General features: G+C 46.1%; 4 protein-coding genes across 5 annotated transcripts in view; 2 read left to right on the top strand and 2 right to left on the bottom strand.

Moving 5' to 3' along the window:
• Positions 1-10,665, top strand: part of E(bx) (nucleosome-remodeling factor subunit NURF301 E(bx)) — a 52,570-nt gene extending 41,905 nt beyond the window's left edge. For both annotated transcript variants that reach the window (XM_089587578.1, XM_089587577.1), the window contains exons 24-31: positions 508-778; positions 1,853-2,078; positions 3,777-3,884; positions 4,616-4,938; positions 5,700-5,873; positions 6,590-6,785; positions 7,899-7,983; positions 9,311-10,665. In XM_089587578.1, coding sequence (XP_089443704.1) covers positions 508-778; positions 1,853-2,078; positions 3,777-3,884; positions 4,616-4,938; positions 5,700-5,873; positions 6,590-6,785; positions 7,899-7,983; positions 9,311-9,507 — 1,580 coding nt within the window. In that variant the 3' untranslated portion in view covers positions 9,508-10,665. The remainder of the gene's footprint in view (positions 1-507; positions 779-1,852; positions 2,079-3,776; positions 3,885-4,615; positions 4,939-5,699; positions 5,874-6,589; positions 6,786-7,898; positions 7,984-9,310) is intronic.
• PIG-X (Phosphatidylinositol glycan anchor biosynthesis class X) lies at positions 10,364-17,275 on the bottom strand. Its single transcript, XM_089587582.1, has 5 exons — positions 16,979-17,275; positions 16,732-16,873; positions 15,104-15,317; positions 12,810-12,904; positions 10,364-12,682 (listed from the first exon to the last, which is right to left on the bottom strand). Exons 1-5 carry the CDS (start codon positions 17,137-17,139, stop codon positions 12,536-12,538), a joined length of 759 nt encoding a protein of 252 aa, XP_089443708.1. The 5' UTR covers positions 17,140-17,275; the 3' UTR covers positions 10,364-12,535.
• A 771-nt stretch (positions 17,276-18,046) lies between these two features.
• The window catches only part of LOC149347875 (uncharacterized), a 24,216-nt gene continuing 18,578 nt past the window's right edge, over positions 18,047-23,684 (top strand). Inside the window, exons 1-8 of the mRNA XM_089587576.1 lie at positions 18,047-18,248; positions 18,345-18,562; positions 19,016-19,251; positions 19,624-19,796; positions 20,226-20,360; positions 20,442-20,548; positions 22,121-22,313; positions 23,185-23,532. Coding sequence (XP_089443702.1) covers positions 18,047-18,248; positions 18,345-18,562; positions 19,016-19,251; positions 19,624-19,796; positions 20,226-20,360; positions 20,442-20,548; positions 22,121-22,313; positions 23,185-23,532 — 1,612 coding nt within the window. The remainder of the gene's footprint in view (positions 18,249-18,344; positions 18,563-19,015; positions 19,252-19,623; positions 19,797-20,225; positions 20,361-20,441; positions 20,549-22,120; positions 22,314-23,184; positions 23,533-23,684) is intronic.
• Positions 22,205-23,684, bottom strand: part of Atg12 (Autophagy-related 12) — a 24,890-nt gene continuing 23,410 nt past the window's right edge. Inside the window, exon 5 of the transcript XR_016292683.1 lies at positions 22,205-22,294. The gene's annotated coding sequence lies outside the window, so the exon portion shown is untranslated. The remainder of the gene's footprint in view (positions 22,295-23,684) is intronic.

Here is a 23,684-nt window from a genome sequence, read left to right as displayed (position 1 = left end):
GCTTAATAAGTACAACAGTGTGCTAAATTTTCCTCCCTGGGCAAACATGGGAGGACTCCTCTGTTGCATGTTTTTCCTATTCTCGATGAAAAAGTGGCAGAGTCCTTAAGTGTGGTGATTTTTGTGTGGCTCGTCAACATTTACTACTAGCTGGCTTGTGTTGGGAGAGACTTGAATTAAATCATCAGGCATTCATCTGTCTCTTCATGGCAGTGATGCGATTCTGTTGTCATTTGTAGTTGTGTCTGCGCTTTTATCGTGTGTACCCAAAGCTTGTCAACTGCAGTAACCACTTTCACTCATGTTTGTTGCCCCCACAGTGGTGACCTAGTGGTTACCACAGTGACGCTTGGTGAAACGCTTGGTAAAATTAGGTGTTTGACCCACTTCGTGCACACCGAAAACATGTTAGCCGTGGTGGGCTGTTTGGCTAAGCTGCTATTGCGGCATCGAAACCGAATCTTCGTCCTTGTGTTCACTGCGGGGCGCTGCTCTGTCTTCGTGCAGTTGTGCGGCAGGCCCTGATGAACCCACAGACCTCGCCCGAGATCCAGCAGAAGCTGCTGGCACTGCAGCGGCACCACCAGCAAATGCAGCGGACCCCCGCGGCCGTCTCGGTGCCAGCAAGCACGGGCCGCAGCTCATCTTCATCGTCGTCTTCTTCTTCGTCGTCCTCCTCCTCGTCATCATCGTCCTCTTCATCGGGTGGCGGTGGTCCCACGACGTCGTCCCCAACCACAGCGAAGGTCAAGACCGAGCACAAGGACGAGGGGCAGCGGTAAGTGGCGCCATCTCTTGTGAGAATTTGACGAAAGACATGGGAGTTCCTCCTTGTGCCTGTGGTGCTAGTAATTCGCGCCAGCTGTGATTCAGTTTTTGAAAAGAAATTGTTTTACAAGATAAAGAAATTGTTTTACAAGATTGTCATAGAGGTGCAGCTTGGAGTGCCCACAAACTTGTGCTTACAAAGCAAAAAAAAGCAGCTAGTTGTTGGCGATGGCAGCCAGTTCATTCCGTGTTCGTTTGGTTGACGATGACCGTCACTCCCAGTTGTGTTCAAGTTAACACTTCTTGTTTCAAAATGTTTACGCACTTTGCGACTGTTTCAGTCTATAACTATATTTCGCCAGTTTTGGGCACCGCAAAAGAAAGCAAGAAAGAAAGCAACAAGAACAACTCATGGGATGTTTATTTTTGGCCTTACCTTCCTTTACTTGACTAGGTATTTCAACCACATTTGGGTAGTGTGTTTGAGAAAAACGTGCACTATTTGGAAGTGGAACAAGCACGGAAAAGCTTATTGGGGACAAGAACACCCATTTTGCGTTGTCAGGAGGGGCTTAACTAGGGACTGTGAAGGGTTAAAGGTGACAGCAGACTCGCGAGGTAAGACATGAAAGCACTGGTGGCAATCTCGAACATCATCGTGGAAGCTGCCACACGTAGTCGTTACCATTCTAGAGCAATCTGGTCGTGTGTCACGAAGCGAAACAAAAAAAAAAAAAAGGCGAATAGGCTGTGTGCCGCTCGCGATATAGAACACAGAAAAAAAAAAGTGACAGGCAATCACACGATGCGATGTAACTGCATTGGTTTTACATTTCGCTTTTAAAATGATCACCTTTCATGATTCCATCTTTGAATTTTATTTTGCCATCCCTTTTTCATTTTGTTGCTGCATAGGCTTCTGGTGGATCGAGGTCGGGGGAGGCTTCAGACACACAGAAAGTGGCCTTTTTGCCAAACGAGAGCTGTACTGCTGACACCGTAGAACTAACAGCGCTTTAGCGACTTAGCACACAAAGCGCAAGTCTTAACTGCATCTCTGTTGTTGCCATTCTCTGCGGTGCAGTACGGCAGTGTGCCAGCAGGTGCTCAAGGGCATCGTGGACAAGATCGAGCGTGACGAGAAGACGGTCGGCCGACGGCAGCGGGCCAAGGCGAGTGCCGAGGAGCGCAAGGCGCGGGCATCGCAGACGAAGCTCAATGACGTGCTGGCACGGCAGACGGAATTCCTGCGTCGAGAGATCATGCGCAAGCGGGCGTTGATGGAGAAGGAGTTGCAGATACAGATACAGGTGGGTCCCTGTTGCCTGCTCGTTTCGCTTTGTGAGTGTCTTGTTGGCTTACATGTTTATTACAGGTAGCCTCATGCAGGCGTCATTGTGTGCAAAAACCAGCAAAAGTCAGAAATTAACGCACATATACAGTGCAGTTAAAATTCACATGGGGGCATGGTGCATGGACGGAGCGCAGCAGTGTGGGAAGATGGCACTCAGCTCAGTGGCGCACCAATGTCATGTTTTAAGTTAAGGTGTCATGCTAACTTCCTTCAGTGTAAAATTCTAAATTCCATGGATGCAGAATTTAGAATCTGCGAAATTCCGCAGGAAGCATAAGAATTATGAAAGAAATGTGCAAGTTTATTTTTCAAGCTTAGGCCTTGCGCATTGAGGAGGTCCCTCTTGTAAAATTGAGGGTGGCTGTTGTAACCTGGCATCAGTGAACGTTTTCCTGTTATCCTCACTCAGAGAACAGCGCTTGTTCAATAGCTAGGTTTGCATAACAACTGAATGCTCTCTCTGCATCAGCAGGTTTGATCGTGGTAGACTAATATTTTAAAGCAATCGAAGAGAGCTCGGGTCCAGCAGTGTGGGAAGATGGCACTCAGCTCAGTGGCGCACCAATGTCATGTTTTAAGTTAAGGTGTCATGCTAACTTCCTTCAGTGTAAAATTCTAAATTCCATGGATGCAGAATTTAGAATCTGCGAAATTCCGCAGGAAGCATAAGAATTATGAAAGAAATGTGCAAGTTTATTTTTCAAGCTTAGGCCTTGCGCATTGAGGAGGTCCCTCTTGTAAAATTGAGGGTGGCTGTTGTAACCTGGCATCAGTGAACGTTTTCCTGTTATCCTCACTCAGAGAACAGCGCTTGTTCAATAGCTAGGTTTGCATAACAACTGAATGCTCTCTCTGCATCAGCAGGTTTGATCGTGGTAGACTAATATTTTAAAGCAATCGAAGAGAGCTCGGGTCACTCCAGCCAGGAAAGACGCGGGACATTGAAATCCTCACCTTGTACGTCTTGCTTAGAAGGGAACTGTGTGAGGTCTTTGTCGATAGATTTCAGTTCTCGGGCAGTTTTCACTCACGCTTTCCACTTGGGAGCTAGGACTGGCAATTCTCAACTAAATCTAGGCACGCTTCCATACTCCAACTATTTTTCTGGTAGAAACCTGTCCTGCAGCAGATCCTCTTTCCGCTTTGGTTGGCCTGGATGGTGTGAGATTTTGTTATAATCGAAAGAATGTTTATTTTAAAATTTTCCCGAGGTCTCAAACTCCCCCTCATGTTGCATGTATGCAGATGAGGTAAATTAGTCGTTTTCTTTCTTGTTCTGTCGCTCCCACTGATGTCTGTAACAACTGTATATGCCAATTCAGAATTACGCGAAAAATGCTTAAATCCGCGATTTTTCGTGCAATCGCAGAATCGTGGGAAGATAGGGGCCTTAGCCATGCTGCACGTCATATCTGATCCGTGAGAACAGAATGGCAGTGCTTGCAATGGCCGCCAGTTCTTTGGCAGGTCCGGCCATCTGATAATATCAGTTCACCTGAGTTGGTTATAACTGGGACGTGTTTTTATAGCGTATGAGATTGTTGCTGCTGGTGATGGAAATGTGCCTGCCGCTGGGCTGGCATTAACTCTTATTTGTTCTGTAGTCTGTTGCTGAATGCCTTCTGGGGTAATAATGGCTCCTGTCTTCCTGCAGTCTGAACTCCAGGCGGACCTCAAGCGGCGAGCGGTTGCGGCCGCAGCGGCTGCTGCTCCAACTACCCTGGTCACTCCGCGCATTCCGCCTCAGGAGAAGGTTGCTCAGGTTGGTGTACTCCCAGTTGAACATGATTCAGTTCTCTTGCCCACTGAATCCAGTTTATAGAAAACCACAGGAAACTAATAAGGGAGTAATTACTCATTGACATCCACCCGAGCACAGCCATACGGCTACAAAGGAAAGCTATACAGCTTTCTCAGAAACTTCGTAGTTAAAGAAAAATTCATCCTGGTCCGGGGTTCGAACCCGGGACCACCGCTTCACCGGAGCAGTCGCTCTACCAATTGAGTTAACCGGGACGGCAAGCTTATGGTAGGGCGAGAGCGAATTGATCAATAACTCGAAGTGGGAACAGTGTTGGTCAAATGTTTAGGGGAATCCCCCAAGGTGGAGTAGAATTTTAATAAGGGAGTAATTACTCATTGACATCCACCCGAGCGCAGCCATACGGCTACAAAGGAAAGCTATACAGCTTTCTCAGAAACTTCGTAGTTAAAGAAAAATTTGTCCTGGTCCAGTGTTCGAACCCGGGACCACCGCTTCACCGGAGCAGTCCCTTATTACAATTCTACTCCACCTTGGGGGATTCCCCTAAACATTTGACAAGAAACTAAATGCAGTTCATGCTTTGACAAACACCAGATAAGAAGCTTTTCTGTGCAGCTTTTAGTACCGCTCGCAGCACGTGTGATGCCCTTGTTTGAGAGGGAATTGATGTTGGAACTGGCGGTCTCTTGAAGTTATTGTGACCGTGCTGTTTTTTGCTTTTTCAACAGGTGATGCGAACCCTCGAAAGCAGCAAACAGCAGGCTGCGGCTGCTGCAGCGGCAGCCGCGGCGTCGCGCAAGCGGGCGGCTGCGGCACAGTCTGCCACTAGCGACAGCGATGTCTCACCGCCAGTGGCAGCAAAGCGGCCCAAGAAGCAGCCGAAGGTGCCAACCGCACAGCGGCCGCCACCCGCACCGTCGCACCACCGTGGAGGCAGCGGCAGCAACTCTGCAACCCCAGCCGGCCACGCCAAACAGCGTGGGGGCGCTGGCGCAGCCATGAGCCAGCACAAGCTGTACTGCATCTGCAAGAAGCCCTACGACCCTTCCAAGTGAGCCTAGACTGCCACTCGGCATCACTTTTTAACGGTACACGAGGGAGGGGTTGGGGTATGCATCGCACGTGTTTTTTCTGCCCTTGAAAGCCGTCATGGTGCCAGGCAGTTGAACTTCGATGGAAGGGGGGCTGTGTCTATAAACAGTAAGGGCACTGTCATGGTGCAGATACTTGAGCTTTGATGTAGCTGATGCCACATTCTAAAGAGAACGGGCTGCCAGCCTGATCCATGGCAGGTGCTAGTCTAGTTTGGCACAGCATTTAGTCGTAGCTTTTGCAGAACCTTGGGTTCGCCGCCGGCTGAAGTTCTGGAAATGGGGCCTGTGTACTTGGACCCTTAGGGATATTGGTACCCAGCAGAGAGCACTGCTTTGCCGAGCTAGTGGAAATGCTTGCAGAGACTTAGTTATCTGTATGAAAAGCATATTTGGACTTCATGTCAACCAAACTGCCCCATGGTTGCCCCGTGGCCTTTAAAGTTGCAAAAAATGCTTAGTCTTGCAGATGAAGTGATAGCAGTAGCTGTCCTGAAGCCCTTGGATAAAATGTTTAGCACATCAGAAGCTGTTCTCATTTCCAGCGTGACCAATTCTAAGAAAGTTTAGTTTTCTTGCAGCAACTCAAATAGGACAAAATCTTGGTGATAATCGGTAGACAGCTTCCGGCTGAAAGCGCCCAGTGCTCTGTCGCGGCCTTCCGTTCGCCTGCGGTCCTCGCAAGGGCCAGTTATGGAGGAGGAGTCATTTCCACGTGCAGGTTCATGATCGGCTGTGACTTGTGCTCCAATTGGTTCCACGTCAAGTGCATCGGCCTGACCGAGATCCAGGCCAAGGCCATGGACAAGTATGTCTGCAGTGAATGCCGGACGGACCACAAGAGCTCCACTGAGGAGCTGTACTGCCTCTGCAGGCAACCCTACGACGAGTCCCAGTGAGTGGCACCCCTTTTGCAGGGCCTCGGGATATGCCCGAATTCGTATCGGTGCAGTTATACACATGGATGCAGTGACTATGAAGAAGGCTAGTGTAACAAAACAAAGGCTGATTAGGAGGCAAGACATGATACACACTGCACTCTTATACCATGCTACATATGTACAGTCTGCCAAAAGTAACCAGGCTGCACGGTTTGCTTCTCAGTCGTATATTGACGATATTATGCCAACCCCCAAGCTCTGAATCTGTGTGTGGTAAGGAGAACCCCTGTCCTCACCTTCAAAAAACTTTTTGATCTTTAGGGAAGCCGTGAGGGCTCTACTATACGAATGAGGAGCAAACCATGCAGCCTGGTTACTTTTGGCAAAGACTGTGCGTCTGGTGGTGCTTTGCTTCCTCATAGGCTTTGTTTTGTTGTGCTAATTTTCGTTTCTTTTTTCTTGATCTGTGCTGACTTGCTTGTATGTACAAGAAGCCGAAAACCAAAGCGAAAAGAGCCGTGCAAAATAGACAGGACAGCAGGAAAGAACCTCACAGCACTAGTGCCAGTCCCATCAGCTTCTTTCCTATTATCATGTCTATTTTGCGCTGCTGTATTCAGTATGAGCTGTATGTCAGGCTGACTGCTACCTGAAATAGTACCCTGCCTGTGCTTTGTGGAAGCGGGGGGGCCAGGAGTTGTAACACTTCTTCCCCTGCTGTCGAGCGCAGGTTCTACATCTGCTGTGACCAGTGCCAGGACTGGTTCCACGGCCGGTGCGTTGGGGTGCTGCAGAGTGAGGCGGACTCCATCGAGGAGTACATCTGCCCCACGTGCCAGCGCAACAGCAACATCAACCAGGCCAACCTCAAGCCGCTGCAGCCGAAGGACTTCGACAACCTCAAGAAGCTGCTGCGCAGCTTGCAGGTACTCTCTCCCCACCCTTACCCGCCCTTCACTCAGTGCAGCCAGGTTCCTGTGCTGCTCTCTTGCTATACTGTAGCGAAATCACTCAGGCCTGCAAAACTTCTTTGTTATATCGGTGTCTTTATACAGGGTGTTTCACCTAAGACGTTACGCATTTTTCCTTGTTGGGATCTTGCTCCCAAATTCAAACTCACGAGATTGTCATCGTTCCTCCGCATGCATTCTACTAACGTGAGAGCGCAATTGTCGCTGCAAAAACGGGAGCCGCGCTCTCTTTCAACTGCTGCCCGTGCCCACTGGCGCTTGTCTTGGAACCAAGCACAACGTAAAGCTCTGTCTTGGGCAGCTCGAAAGGCGCAAAGCGAGTGATGTTTTTTACAAAGCACGGATGAGAGTGCAGTAATCGCGGCGCATCCGGGCGCACGGAGCACGCTGTCACGTGGTATTTTTTAAACTCCGCGGGCTTTCGTTTTTCTGGAATAAAAACGGCCACATTAAGTCCACTCTTTGGAAGTGCCCAGGTTGGACAATATTTGTGGAGCTCCACAACTTTCCTATTGACGGCAGAACGTTTCAAGCTATATTGAAAAAGTTAATTTATTCATTTCAACTATTTATTCAAGTAGGTACTGCAACGTTAGATAAACTCTAACAACATCCATGCGATTTCAGTTCTGAAGAACGCTCAGGTTTTCTTAAAATCTTGGTCCAAGTTAGCTGGGACAACCTGCGTGCGTGCATGTGTTCGAAATACTATTATTTAGGGGCAGTTCGATATAGCCAGCAGTTTGCAATATCCATGTTCGCTATGACAAGCTCCAACTGTACCGTAACAGTGTTCTGCTGTATTACTGCTCTACGCAAAGCACTGGTTCTGTTCTGTATGAATGAATGAATGAATGCAGCACAGTTGTGCTTTTATTGCGAGCCCCAGAAACAGCTGTGAGAATGCCACATCTCTGCCTTTATTCAGGGAAGAACCTGTCTGAAGATCATTGCCTGAATTTTCTGGAGTAACAAGCTTCAGCTTGAAGCAGTTGAATTGCTGGTTAATAACGACTGTTGTATTACAAGTCCCGGGGCATTGTTTTTTTTTTTCAATAATTCTTACAGACGCACAAGATGGCCTGGCCTTTCTTGGAACCTGTGGATGCAAAGGAGGCACCAGACTACTACACAATAATCAAAGAACCTATGGGTACGTACTGGCCTTGTCAACTCGCATGGGTTTCAACAGCTGTTTAATTCTTGCCAGTGTCTGTGTAACGAGACTGCTAATTTCTAGCTTCATTTCAATTTATGCGAGTAATGGTCAAACCTCCAGAGCATAGAAATTTTTTTTTTGCAATGTAGCCTTACAAGTAAACTATGCAGTGCTGGCAACAGATTTTTTTTTTTTAGTCCGTGCCTAGTTTTCTATCTTGCAGGCGTACCCGTTTCAAGTGCTTTTTCCTTAACTATTTGAAGAGGAAGTAAAAAACTTTATAGAGGAAATGAACAGTTGTTCCCAATGGATGTGGCCCTCAGTCGAGGACCCCAGTGCTGTCCGTTCCTTCCTGTCAATCAGCCAGAGCTTGTCTTCAAGGTTCGTGCCGATCAGAAGTAGGGCAAGTTTTTTGTGTGGTGGCAGGTTGGTTTGTCTAGCCTCTCCATAGTGTACGAGGATTGCCCCCACACTGTATGGGAACCATTTGCACACTTTTGTCTCAGAACTGCCGTTGGGTTCAGCAGTGGCTAGCAAGTTGAACAGCTAATGCCAGTGGCAATTGGACCTGGCTACATAAGGGACAAAAGCATTTGTTGGGCGAGTTGGTGTTTTTGACGATCCATAACTACAGCGCAAACGACAGGACAGAGATGAGAGAAGCGATACATCGGCCAAACCGGCCGATGTTTAAACGAAAGACTCAAAGAGCATGAGTATAATGTCTCCCGTGTCGCTATCTCTGGCCACGTGGCGAAACATTGCAGGCACTGCAAAGGCTATGAAGATGACGATGACACCTACGTCTGTGCGCCAATCTATCAGGAAAGTGCAGTGTTAGAAAAGAACCGTGACTCGTTAACAAGGGAGATCATTGAAGCTCACTTAATAGGTAGGCTCTCGGAAGAATGCATCAGTGCTTCATCTGTCGCGTTGTCAGAAAAAGAAAGAAGATACCTTGATTGCGAATATTGACAAGTGCTTGCTCACTGATTATATTGTATTCTGTCACTGCTTATATTGTATTCTCGCGCATGTGATTTGCTTGGCGGCATATGACTGGTACACTATTATGTCAGTCACGCATGTAAGTGTGGACTGCATTCTTTCTGGCCGCCAGGGAGGTATTTATACCTTCTGGCATCCAATAAACTTTAGTTGTGAGTCAGCGCTGTGTGGTGTTCCTTCTTCATCTCTGTCCTGTCGTTTGCGCTGTAGTTATGGATCTACATAAGGGAAGTATCAGGTCTGGGTCATCTCACTGGAGTCGTTTGGTTGTCCAGTCGTGTCGTATGAACGCATTTGCTCCGTCTCTTTGCAGACCTGCAAACCATTGAGCGGCGGTTGCAGACTCGCCACTACCAAAAGCTGAGCGAGTTCATTGGCGACATGACCAAGATATTCGACAACTGCCGCTACTACAACCCGCGCAACTCGCCCTTCTACCAGTGTGCCGAGGTGCTCGAGGCCTTCTTCGTGCACAAGATCAAGGTGTTCCGCGAGAGCATCACGTGGTGACCCTCGGGGAGGAGTGGAGGAACTCCCGCCACGAAGAAGAAGAACCGCGCTTCTCGTGGCACGCAGGAAGACTCTTGTACAGTGAGCACACGCGTGCAGCAACGACTAATGTAAACAGCCCGAACTCTCTTCTTCCGTGCGCCGGGCTGAACGCATTACTTCTTCGGTGACTGTGCGCGGTTGGGCTCTGCGGACTGTGCAGAGCCAGAGGGCACTTTCCGAGGCTGTGTGGGAGGAAAGAGACTTTGACTACCACTCATCACGGCACCGGGTTGAGTTCGGCCTCGGTCTTTTCGCCACCGCGTACCGAAATTTGTGTACATAGTGTAGAGGGAGACTTCATTGTCATTAGCAACTGCATTACCACACGCACCACCTGCAGACTTTTTTTTTTTATTCATTTGTCCTCTTTCACGCTTGTGCATGAGCGGCAGTTTTTTTCCTCATGCTTTTTTCTGCGAGTGTGAATCTGTCACAAAACTGTTGTCATTTTCTGTTTTGTTTCCATTAGGAAGGAATTTGTTTTCAATGCACAGCTCATCCATCCTCCCCCCCGAACTTTCTCAAATTTGTTTTTAAACTTGTGAATACTGAGGGACAGCTCGTTAACTTGTAATAATATGTACAAAAGGGGGGAGAGGGGGTGGTCAGTAGTTTTGTAAAACAGTAAAGGATGTGTGTTACCGTGTGTCTTTTCTGGCCTCGATTGTCTCCTCTTGTAATGACCCAGGACGAAGACTTTGGGCCGTTTTTCTCGGTTTTGTTGCTGAAATGTGTCTATGCATTTTGAAATGCGCGCAGTGAGGCCGCAACCCTTTGTTGTCAGAGGAGTGCAAAAAGAATGCGTACATTCGACTTGCTTGCTTCTAGTGGCGTTTTTAATCCTTTTCTGAGGTTTGTACATTTTGGTAGTAGTAAATATTTATTTTGTAAAAGAACAAGTCTGTGTATGCAAATAATGATGTCGAAGACAGTCAAAGAAAGCCCGATGTCTACACTGAAAACAACTCCTGCCTTTCTTTAGAAGTTGCAAGTGTGTACTTGAATTCAGATTACACACACACAGGTAAGAAAAATTGGTGGAAACTGTATATTAGACACAGTCTATGATGATGTAAATGATGATATAAACTGCAAGCTGCACAGTCGCTTCTTTGCTTTGTGCTCACACTTGCCAGTTTTTTTTTTTTTCGTCGTTTTTTTTTTCTGTGTGCCATCTTGTTTGACCGTATGTCGAGAAACTCTCTGCCCTGCGTTTATCACGACCACTGCGCTATTCCTTCCATAAAAAATTGAATTAGCACAGCCATGACGGTCTGCAAGACTCTTACTTGAGAAGCACTTCGAGTTCGTGGTCCCCACATCGACATGCGGATGACGTGCGGACAGCCTGCAGAGTGTTTTGCTTGCTGCAGTATGCATTTGCGCTTTTCCTCAAGCACCTTCGCCGCGCCTTGTACATATCGCCATTACCATTTTTTCCCATCTGCTCGCCTTTCCACACATTGCATCGATGTCCGCGCACACACTCGCCGCAGCAAGCAAACCATGCCGGCTTATGTTTCGGAGAACCCTGAAGAAACAGTGCTGGCCGCTCGCTTGCTATTCGCACCCAAAATGCTGGCGGGGCCTCACTTTCTTGGTCTGGCTGGCAGTTTTTAGCAGCCATACGTGGCACTCCGAGGAGGGAGATGGGGTAGGGAGGGGTTAGCACAAAATCTGCGTCACATGGGAGCGTACCGGAAAATGTGCAGGGTGTGTCGTGCATAACGAGAACATCCAAATTGGCTTTCAAGCGCTTATTTTAGCTTGGATCAAACACGAAAGCCAGCAGACCAGCTTTTCTTCGGACACGTTCGAGCTTTCGTCGGGTAGCCCACTTTTGTACAATACAACGGCTCGGATGTGCAAGTTAGTTACGCTTGACTGACAATTTGGGTGTTCGCTTTATGTGCGAAGCAACCTGCACATGTTGCAAGACGGTTGAAAAGCGACTCTGTTGTGCTGCGAGATGTGTACTGTAAACATGTTATTTGTATGAAAACAACAAAAAGAATAAATTATATCAAGGAAGAAGTGACCATGTGTAGTGCATATAGCTGTGACACACTAGCTTTGTTTGCAGACAAACACAACCTGTCTGTTTCGCTGCAATGTGGCTCACTCCCACACAGTTTACAAAAGGTGCAGGAAATTATCCTCGTGTGATGCTTCAAACGCAATTCCAGCAAGCCATGGGAAAATGTGAATGATTTAGAGTCTTGTTTGCAACTTCTTTTCATATCCCAGTGGCTGGCTACATATGCAGCCACAAAGTATGACCGATTGTTCATCATATACCAGAAGTTAGTGAAATAACAGTATTGTTGCCACGTCAACACTGACTTGGTGCTAGTATTTAAATGGTACTTCACAGCTTCACTTCTATGTGGTATTATGCTCATGTTTTGTGGACACTTGTTCACAAAATATGAGGACAGCAGGGGGCGGCAGAAAGTTAGGTGGGCAGATGAGATCAAGAAGTTTACAGTGATAGGGTGGCCGCAACTAGCAAAGGACAGGGTTAATTGGAGAGACACGGGGGAGACCTTTGCCCTGCAGTGGGCGAGTAAGGCTGATGATGATGATATCTGATGGGATGCAAAGAATTTAACTTTTTCTTGTTGGAGTGGCTGGGGCAACTGTCTCATCTACATTTTTGACAAACTGCTGATGGGACTGAGCCGTTTCCTGGACTTGCATCTTTATTTTGACTGCACTCAATGAGATCGTCTCGTGCATTAGTTCTATTCTTACAAATGAATGCCAGCAACAACAAAGGTATGCTAAACATAAAAAAAATCACAAATTCGTGCTGACAAATTTTCATTCAACCCTTCTCTTTTAAATTGTTGCCTAAAAGAGCTGAGATGCACAATATAAGACAGCACTCGCGTGCAGGTTTCGAGAGTCCCACAATAGTGTGTCAAGCGTGAGGAGACACTTTCACAATTCCAGCTTTCACACACACAAACATAATACACATTCATCAGTCTGAACGTGGCTTCTTGCCGTGGATGAAAACATAATATGCAATGGCTATGGAACAAAGGCTGTATGTCACTAGGGTGATGACTGAGACTAGAAAGCCATCCTCCAGGCATCCAACCGGCACCTCTGCCGGAAGGTCGTTCAACTGCAATAGAAAAAAAAATAAAAATCGCTAAGCAACTGAATTTTTTTTCTCATACAGCCACATTCATTTAGTATTCCTGGTAAGTTGCTAGCACTGAAAAATCAAAGAGAGAGGTTGAGGTACTTACGTTAGCAACTCTGAGTTGCTTCCAGAGGCATGTACGCTCCATGTTAGCTGCATCGCACGGCAAGTGGTGAAGGTCCTCACAGGTGTCGGGAAAATCTGCATTGCGAGCCAAGTGCTGCCATGTGGTGACGAGGACTCGTAGGTGCACACAGTGACACACAGATGAAGATAAAAACCATATCAATGGCTGACAGAGACCGAACAAATTGTTTCGCAGATTTTGAAAGATACGCGGAACCAATACCAATTTTCTTTCATCCTATATCATCACTGTTAACTTGTATCAATAGCTTTTAACTTCCATTTGGTGCTGTAAGTTAGCAAGGGCGTATCATCATCATCATCATCAGCCTGACTACACCCACTGTAGGGCAAAGGCCTCTCCCATGTCTCCAATTAACCCTGTCCTTTGCCAGCTGCGGCCACCGCATCCCCACCCACTTCTTAATCTCACCTGCCCACCTAACTTTCTGCTGCCCACTGCTACGCTTGCCTTCTCTTGGAATCCACTCCGTTACCCTTAAGGACCGGCGGTTATCTTGCCTTCGCATTACATGCCCTGCCCAAGCCCATTTCTTCCTCTTGATTTCGACTAGAATTGCGTATATTGTCATACAGTCAAGTCCACTTATAACAATACTGGTTATAACAATATATCGGATATAACAATGGTCAGTCATGGCACCATCAGCTTTGCCATGTGTTCTATGGTAAAATAAACTGCTTATAGCAATGCTGTCAAGGCACATTATTGGTTATAACAATTAAATCTGGTAATTGAGTGTCAACCATTATAGAAAAAAAAACAAGGAAATGCTACAACCACACCATCAAAACCATGCTTACAACACAAAAGCGTGCACGTGTGGGGCCGACCAATGGACTAAGCTGGCGCAGCAACGCCACGATAGCAAAAGAGCCAGGCGTCATCACGTCAGGAGAGCTGCTGCATTGGCTACGCACACCGCAAATCAGTCTGTGCAGTGCGCGTGCATGCAGCCAGCGCCGTTTTTTTTCTCTTGTCAGCTGTCACCGCAGCCTTAGTTCTGCATGCTTCTTGAATTTCCCATAAGAATGATTCCTGTGACGTGGAGGTGCGCGAAGCTCCTGGTGGCGCAGTGATGGCGGTGCTTTGGTCATCAGTGAACACTGTTCCGGTTCCCTGAAGTTCGAATTAACAAGCTTTTACAGGCATTAGAACAATCAAATCCCTCCAGGTCCTTCCTATCAATAAATTCTCTAAAGTTTGTCATCTTTTATTTTTTTCGGCACAACCCTGTTATAACAATTATTGGTTATAACAATGGTATTTCCATGGCACTTGAATATTGTTATAAGTGGGTTTGACTGTATATACTTCCTAGTTCAAAATAAATAATCGAAGACTGTGGAGCACTCCTGGCTAGATGGTCTAATTGAGTCTCGCATATTTTTGCCACATACTGCTACTATCCTAGTTGATCGAAATCAAGAGGAAGAAGGGGGCTTGGGCAGGGCATGTAATGCGAAGGCAAGATAACCGACAATGCTTAAAGGGGCTCTGAAAGGGGCTGCAATGAAATTGCAGTATGCCTGGGATGTTAAAGCACGCCACTTCATGAATATTGTCCCGCATGAATTTCTTTTGATGGATGCGCTTTGTAGAAGCTGAGTTAGCTGTAGTCAAAACTTGAATGTCCGTGTTTAAGCGCCTTTCCCTTTCCTCTCGTCACTTTTTGCATGCTGGAAGGTTGGCGCTCCTCCGTCGGCCACACCTCCGGGGGCGGAGCTTCCTGACCCATCGGAGCTTCCCCGCTTATTGGCCACGGCCACGGAAGCTGCCTGACGTCTGAAAGAATCCAACCAATAGCCATCTCTCAACTTGTATACGCAGATGCAAGCGACGGTGGAGGGTGCGAGCATGAAAAAGTCGCCGGGAAGGGCTCGCCAGCGTTCACGCGTGACTGTGCGTCCTCTTCTGCGTGTAAAGTGTATTATTTGGCTCAGGTTTCCATGACAACACAATGCAGTGATTGAGCAAGTTGATGTGCTCTCCTTGGAAGGTGTTTCAGAGCCCCTTTAAGGGCAACAGATTGGATTCCGAGGGAAGGTAAACGTAGCGGGGGGTTGCAGAAAGTTAGGTGGGCGAATGAGATTAAGAAGTTTGCGGGAATACGGTGGCCACAAATGGCAAAGGACGGGGTTAATTGGAGAGACATGGGAGAGGCCTATGCCCTGCAGTGGGGCTAATCAGGCTGATGATGATGAAGAAGACTTTGAGATGCACACTGAGTGAAAACAGAGGTTGTGCCAGACCTAGGTCTAGATGCCTGAAGTAGACAGAAGGTGGCTGCAGAGTGACTTTGGCGAAGGGCCCATCCGTGAGGCAGTTCTGTGCCTTGTGGTAGCGCATGTGTACGGGCAATGCAGCCAGTGCTGAAGTCTCGTTCACCGACAGGAAAGCGAGGACGCTGTGGCTTTTGGCCTGGTGCGCCATCTCTTCAATGTCCACTTTTTCACGCAGTCCAAACTGCACAAGGCATGATGCATTGGGGAATTTTCTCGGATAACTTCGACAACCAATGTCTGAGCATATGCAGTCCTTTACTAGCATGCAAACCTTTAGGATTACAACCCCAGAGATGAGTGAGAACGGTACTTTCTGCTCTAAATTCACGAGCCCAAAATGCCTTTTAAGTTGGGTACAGTAGGAGAAATCTACTAGATGTTCCGTAATTAACATGGTTGTTTGGCTAGTTGGTATGGCATTTGCAAGAAAGTGATGCACTTGTCCTGCTGGGTTTCGTCGCCCCTTGTCTTCATCTGCGCTTAAAAAGATTTTGAAGTTTTCTTCGATATATTGCTGATAACTGTACATGCGTGCATCACGAAAGAAAAAAAAGAGAGACTGCAAACAATTGGAAAATGTTCATAGCTACACAGAGGCAATTTAATATCAATCGCTTCAATGTTCAGCCAGTAAAACAAAGGTGCAGCCAGAATGTTTTAAAACAGGCATTCCGCATGAAAATAACTCTTCAAGACGTTTTTACACAATGACGTATGTACATCGTGAACCTGCAGCTTTATCTCAGTGTGCTCTACCTAGCACAGATTTCTTTGTTTCAGGCCAACATAGCATCCAGCCTTCATTGAAATGGGTGCTTTTTTGTGCCAACCAGCGAATGCAGCCAATAATATTTCTTAAAACAGAGCGCTTATAGTAGCACGTCATCTACCATTTTCTTGCAGACAGAATTTGGCACTAGTACTATAATGCCAATTTTCTTTTTTTTTCTGAATCTAGCACATCATGTGCACCTTTGCAAAAGAAAATGATTCCACGACCCCTAGGGTACTAATTTCACAAATCCTGGTATTTAAATATTAGAGTTTCCAACTATTCACACAGTTTGTAGGAAGTTTTGTAAATGTGTGCACAAAATCAACCGCCGGTGCGTTCTGTAGGAAAAGTAACGAGCTAGCTTTCTTGAGGAGTAAAGCGAAAAAATATATTTGTTTTGATTCGTAATGATAAATGGCACATAAGAGGTTTAAATAAGCTCCTGCATAGTTCAACAGTTTTTTTTTTTTTTTTTCTCACGCTGTATCCATTGCGACCACCTTCAAGTAAAGAACCAGGAACGATATTTCTGCATAAATAATACGCAGCGCTGAGGTTCTGCTGGGGATCGGTCTCGCCACTGCCATTATCTTGCTTCAATCTCTTGCACTATAATCACACGTGCTTTATAATCGGCCCATACTATGTATTACCGTACTCTCCAAGCTGGCTTCCCCGCACTAAAGTAATGCATGCGGCAGTGCGTGCTTTTAGTCAAAAGAAAGTACTCAAGAATATTCCTGAGTACATTTGGTTGGGGCCACTTCGCCACAACAGTCGACGTACTAGAAACACGGACTAACTGAACGAAAAAAATTACCGTGGCATCGCTGTCATCGAGGAGCCTAAGCTGATGCGCATCGACGAAAGCACCCGCTGGAATCGTTTCCAGTAGTAGAAGAGTCGGGGGCCGACCCTTCACCTTAAGTCGGTTCCGCGCATGAATCACGGTCTGCAGTTCCCTGCAAATTGCAAGAAAGACACAAGCAAAAATGTTCAAGGCGTCCCCTGTTCACACGCGCAGCCTCTGCGCTTTTAAAAACTGGAAAAAAAGATCAAATCCTTACCTGTGGTAGCCCGTCTGAGCTAGGCTTCTTTCAACAATGATGTCCGGCTCCTCTTTGCAAAGTTTCGCACCGTTACTTCCTTTCGTCTTGCTCACCGCCGCATCGGCGACCAGGCAGCCCAAAAAGGCCAGCACGACGGCTAAATGTGCGACGAAAGCCATCTGTGCAGCATTTAGGCAAGGCGGCAGAGAATATTGGACGAGTTTAAAAAGAGGTGTGAAGATGTATTTGATACTTGGTTATCTTTTTAGGTTTTTTGCGGTGTTTAAGCCAGGGTTGCCTTTTCGCCACCTGGTGTCATCAAACATGGGTGTGTGCATGGCGGGAGATTCAAAAGTTTTGTCATTCAATGCATACTAGAACAGCCTCAAGAAAGCATTTGAAACCCAAGGGAAAAATCCATTGATAACGAACGAAGCGCCCACTATTCTGCACATCTATGTTGCAAAAAATAAACAAGCCATGTAAATGTCTTTTGACTAAGTTCGTGTATATACTAGGACAGAGTCACGGCCTCGGGGACAACCTCCGTCGCAGTACCGACGATCATGAATGATTTTAGAATACATAACGACTTGTAGCGCCAGCTGTGCTACCAGAAACACCTCCAAATTTCTTCTGCGATTGAGTTTTATCAAAGAGCATTTCATAATTCCCAGATATCAGTGATGTTTGCATACCATACGCAAGTGTAACACAGTCACAACTATGCGCAGGCGCAAAATCTGGTCGAGCTGCGAACGTTATCGCTCCCTGTCTTTCAACTCGGAAGAAGCGTGGAAATAAGTACATTGATACGACAGTGGGCGTTCCCGATTTTAGTGGGTGTGCCCAGCAAGTTACATAAGCGAAGTTGCAAGGCCCGCGCCAGCTCAATCGACAGCTGTGACTATCGTGTGAGTTCCACTGGTTCAACTCTGTGCACTGAATCGTGCTCGTGCTTGTAACTACTTTAGTGAGTGCTACTGCAAGCAAGCTTCTGCAGTTGGTGAAAACTCTTTCTAAAGGAAACTTTTTATTCTTTCTGCAGCAGGCAGCATTATTCATGCTTCCTTCCCATTGGTGACAATGAAGGTACTTCAGTGTACGATTTTGCTACTTGTAGCGCATGTTTTCAACATCGATGCATTATTTCAAGACGGGGACGTTGAAGAATACTTTAAACAAAAGCTAGATGCCTTCAAGATCAAACTACACGAAGCTTTCGAACGAGCCAGACTGCAGCGCCACAAACGAAATGTGATAGCTCCGAACAGTCCTGACTATGGCGGTAAGTTTCAGTTTTAAGTTTTTTCTGCCGTGTCTCGTTTCCTTCGCCCAAAGCTTAGTTTTATAATATGACTGTTTTCGCTGTTACGGTTTTCAGTCTCTCCTCAAGACCACCTGCGAGTCGTCGGTACCAAGCCAGTCGACCTGGGCATCCACCTTGGAAACGTGTCTTACTGGGAGCCGACCAACATCGCCGGAGCGACATTCGTTGTCGTTGCAACGCGCTCCGGACAGGTTGAACTGTTCCGCTGGACCAATGGACGTTACGCTGCCTTCACTGGAATGGCCACGAGTTTGACGACCACCAAAGTCAAGGTGCGCACTTGTCTCCTGCTTGAAACGGCCGGTGAAAGTTAACAAATTTATATCGTTGAGTTGTACCTCTTTCTCTCCTTCTTTCACTCCCACCTTCCCCCCTTCCCTTGGGGCGCGGTTCAGGTGTCCACCGAGATATGAGACAGATACTGCGCCATTTCCTTTTCTCAAAAGCCAATTTACCAAGAGCCAATTTTTACGTTGAGTTGCGGGCAATGCTCAAGTTCATGTGACGTGGTCCGGAACCCGCGGAGAGGGTTCGAGCAAGCAGATTTCGAAAAGTGAACTTTGCTATGGCAAGGGCACCGGTAAAATATTTCCATGGTCTTTCATGTGATGTTTGAAATCCACATGTATGAATCGGGACATGTTCTTCAAACACAATTAACGAGCTTTATTATATGCAAGCTCAATTCTGATGGCCCGACCACGCGTAATGCTGTCTCGTTCCAGGCATTCGTGTACGGCGATCAACTGTGGCTTGTTTGCCTACACCAGCGACACGCTGCTAGGGAACAGTTCGTGCGGCTATACCAGCTTCAAGGCCAGCAGCTGATCACCAAGCAGACCATTCAGCTGGGCGGCGAATCCGATATTGAAGTCGTCCGCGGTGCCACCGCCCACTTTCTCGTGACCTGCATGTTCAGGAGCTATTCCAGCTCTGGCACTTCGTACAATGGAAAGCTTGTGTAAGTTTTTTTTTTTTATTTCAAAGTTCTGGCCTCTTCATGGTTTCTGATTTTTGCTCAGCATAGATATGCGAAAGGTAAGATTGTCATAATCCTTGGTACCTTCTGGTCTGCGGTGTTCCGGAATTGTTCTCATCTGAATGCGGACCCTACTGTTTTTCTGCTGGCACAGATTCGAGCTTTTGTATTGCCCGTCTAGTGACAGAAGTCATGCGCAACTATTTGTAATCTTGCATTGTGTTCGGAGTGTGTCACAAGTATAACTTTGCCTCCCATGCATATATGGATCATTTCCTTTTCTGTGATTTGTAATACATCCCTGAGCCACTTGTCAGTCTTTGTAAATTTTTTTTTTTTTCCTCTTGTCCACAGCCTTTACCAGTGGAAAAACACTCAGTTTGACGCAGTGTCGCAGCACTCGGTTGTCGGAGCCAAATCAGTCGTCGCTTGGAGCATGGACGGGCCGCTGTACATTGCAGTTGCTCAACAAAGGGACAATGCTGGAGAGCTCTTTCTGGGCTCACCTGTGTTCATTTACAATCAACGTTAGTATATCCTAATTTCTTGTTTCTCAGCTCCTTCGCACATTTAAGGACTGAGCATCTCATGACATTCGTACACACTGACTGAAATCTCTTAAAGCGTATGTGCAGCCATGTTCATTTCTGCCAGTTTGGGGGACTCAAAAGCTGCGTATGAAAGTGCAAATTTACTGTTGTCCAGATCAAGATCATTGCTTAGTTGTAGCCAGTCTGCATTTTAAGTCCTTCCGGTCTGTGTGTTGCATGGGGAATGTCAGTGTTGGCTGTCGAACTGTTCTGTTGTGCTCTAGTTCTTGCATTCTTCATCTTGCAAGCTCTCGGCTTGCTTCAGATGTAATTTGTTTGTTTTTTTTCTAGCTGTCCGCAGCAATGATTGGTCTTCTCTTTCGGATGAATGCTTACTAAAGCCTTCAATATTTTTTTTTTTCGCAGGGCGTGAACACGAGCTGAGTTATGTACAGGTGATCAGGTTTTGGCAGGCCTTCAAGGTCAACCACTTTACAGTTGCTGGCATCCATTACCTTACCTTCCTCACGAAACAAGGAGTCTTTCTCTACTGGTATGCTGGTAGGTGCCTTTGCAAAGAGCAACTCTTAGTCCAAATTTTTCTCATGCAAAAAAATCCTTCTTTTCATTCATGTGATGCAGGTGATCAATTTCTGGAGTGGCAAACCCTTTTGAACACAGAGGATGCTGAGGATGTTTCGGTCTTCACTCTGCCAAATGGCGAAGCAGCTATTGCTGTTGTACGAAGGGTGAGTATAGATACTGCTTCAGTAAGAGCTCTGCATATATCCTGCTTCTACAAACACCTAACACGACGCTAAAAACTCTGGCTGAAGCTCCTTGGTGTTTCTTTAAGCTTTTTTTTTGGTAATTCTGTGGTGATCTTAGTCTTTTGGAATTTGTTAGACTATGTTTATTAACACCAGGAGATCTTCCAGAATCTGAGCGAAAAGGGGCAAGCATATCCCATAATTATGTTGAAATGTAATGACTTCTTTGGGACTAATTGTCGCGATCATTATAGGTGCAAGGAAAGGGTAGTGTGATGCTCGAGCAGTTTTTGTTGGAGAGCAGAAGCCCTTGCATCGGTTGTGGGAGGTTTCCAAAGTGTTTGGGGTTGCGTACAGGTGGCTGGCCAAGACATTCAGTTTTGAGGTGGCAGTCTGTTTCACCTAAAAACATTTGGCTCCAGGCGTTCTGTCAGATATAAGGAATCCCGTAAAACAGAACTTAATGCATGACACCGCACTGACAGTTACACTCCACAGAGGTGAGCACGCGTGTGTCGAGCGCTTGAGCAATGTTCAGCAAAGGGAAGGAATCCAAAGTAGTGCAGATAGTGTTGGACAATAAGCACACCCGGATAGAGTTGCAAATTGCAAATCGTACAAGCATAAGCCCCTAGCAGAGCAGCTGCATTGAGATTTCACTAAATCTGCTTTGCAGCACACAGCACAACTGCTCCAGACAAGGGTGCTCACCTCTGTACATTGCATGGTTCCTCCAAGTAAGGGTTTAAGGGGGGACGAGGGTCTTAAAACTAACTTTTTTATTTATGGCTAGAATCTCATGACATTTTGCACACAGATGCATTTTTCTCTTCTGATTCCAAATATGTAATCATAGTTGAGCTGGTGGTCTCAGATCTTACAAAGTCTAGACTGTAATTAGTTATTTCTTACACAGCTTTAATGAACTTTCTCGTTGCATTCTGTTGCTTTTATTTACATGAATTGATAGCCAGAGAGTTCCCATACCCGATGACATTCTTCGTTTTTCTCTAAAGGCATGTCATCCTGATATACTATGTCGAGAGTAAAAGGTTGCCGTATTTTACACTGCAACTCGTTAAGCTAATTGTAAATTGCTATTTATACATGGCCTAAACAAAGAAAAGTAAGAATGTTATCGGGTATGGGAATTCTCTGGCGATCAATTCATGTAAATAAGCTCAACAAAATGCAATGAGAAAGTTCATTAAAGTTGCGTAAGAAATTACCTAATTACACTCTATAATTTAAGATAACTTTTGATCTAAGACCACCAGCTCAATTATCACTACATTTTTGAAATCGGAAGAGAAAAACACATCTGTGTGCAAAATTTCATCAGACTCTAGCCACAAATAAAAAGGTTAGTTTAAAACCCTCGTACCCCCTTAACAGGTGTTGTCTTCCCCAATATCTCTGCATGACTACTGTAAAGTAGAGGCCTCTCCATTCTAGCCTAGCCTTAATGTACTTTAGCTTTGTGGAACTTTCAATTTTTTCTCTTTCTTGAGCTTATGTGGGCAGCTGAAGTGCAAGGCAATGCTTTCACAGGATGAAGTGATGTTCTTCCTGGAGACAGAGTCTTCGACCTACAACTGCACGTTCACACTGAAGATGTCTGGCATGACCCTATCCAGTGTAGTGTTCCAGTTCATAGAGGGCCAGTTCTTCATGTTCGCAACCCAGGCAGTACCATCTGCAGCCCAGCCTCCTCATCAGCTCGTCCTGCAAAAGTACAGCTTTGGTGAGTCATTGGAATTTATGTATAAGTGGCATGGTCTCCTGTCTCAAGTTCATTACTCTTTGAAAAAAGCTGTGGACTTCAGAAAGCCCAGCCTTATTTGCTTAACTATAACTAATATATATATAGATATATAGATATATATAGATATATAGATATGAACACTTTATGATGAACACTTTCAAGGTTAGGTTACTTGTAAACATAAATACCCCCGAAAGCAGAAGGTTTGACAGCCGTCGCCGTAGCTCAGAGGTAGAGCACCGGACGCGTAATTCGGAGGTCGTGGGTTCGGATCCCACCGGCGGCACGTGGTTGTTTTTTCTTCTGCTTTTCTAATCAATTAGCTTTAAGCGATCACATATTCAGTAATATTCTAAATTGACCAACACCACAAAATAAATAAATTAATTTAAAAAAAATCTCCTGTGCCCCTTGGTTTCTGTGGCTGCTGGCTTCTATCATATAGATATATAGATATATAGATATATAGATATATAGATATATAGATATATAGATATATATTTCTTTTAATAAACAGGTGCCACTATCCCTAGTTCAGGGGGTTCTGTGCCTTGACCTTCCTTCCTAACATGCACACAAAAAACCATTCACATGCAGCCTCTCTGAAATATGACCATATTAAAAATTAGCACTTTCTGGAGACAGTAATTTTAAGTAGTGGTACAGTTAATCCTGAAAGGAAACTGGTATACAAAATGGGGAGGGGGGTAGACGGATTGAGGCTAGGATGGGTACAGATGCTTGGGAAACTGAAAGCACTCGAAGGAACCCAAGGGTTCCAGGGAACGCAGCTTAGGAACCACTGCTCTATTTCATTCTGTACAATTTTATTCTGGAATCTTTCTTGCAGTCGCATATGGGAAATCGGATCCACTCCTTGAATGCCTGCACAATCTGGAGACTTCTCTCTCAAGGCGCCAGCCTCACGTGGACCATCTAGCGGCAAATATCGGACGCGTCTGGACTTCCAGTGGACAGAAGCCGCTTGCCACGGAGCTCGTGGTCATTGACGGTCCAGTCAGGGTCACTGGTTCTGTAACCGCCCCCAAGGCAGTGATTGTCCCTGGTGCCCAGAGGGTTCCCGCACTCGTTCCGTCGGACGTTTCGCAACAGATCGACGATGTCAAGAATGGTGTAGCAAAGATGGAAAATGATCTGAAAAATGTTGTGTTCAAGTCGGTGCCGCAGACTATTCAAGGTACGACATTAGTGGGATAGTCACTTCCACACATGTTATGGAGATGAAGAAAGTTCTGCACGTACCTTGTGATTTATGCTGTCTTCCACATGAAACAGTGATCTCAGGGTGGCAAAGTCCCAAGGAGCCTTTCCACCGAGACTAGTTCAGAT

The sequence above is a fragment of the Amblyomma mixtum genome, chromosome 4 (assembly GCF_055824585.1).
Source record: "Amblyomma mixtum isolate Tamu chromosome 4, ASM5582458v1, whole genome shotgun sequence".
Taxonomy (NCBI): domain Eukaryota; kingdom Metazoa; phylum Arthropoda; class Arachnida; order Ixodida; family Ixodidae; genus Amblyomma; species Amblyomma mixtum.
This window is presented reverse-complemented; position numbering and strand designations above follow the sequence as displayed.

Coding starts and splice junctions, on each gene's coding strand:
- PIG-X (XM_089587582.1), bottom strand. CDS start 17,139: ATGGCTTTCGTCGCACATTTAGCCGTCGTGCTGGCCTTTTTGGGCTGC. Junction 12,905..15,103: donor CTTCAGGCATCTAGACCTAG/GTCTGGCACAAC, acceptor CTCGCAATGCAG/ATTTTCCCGACACCTGTGAG. Junction 12,683..12,809: donor AGCAACTCAGAGTTGCTAAC/GTAAGTACCTCA, acceptor TTTCTATTGCAG/TTGAACGACCTTCCGGCAGA.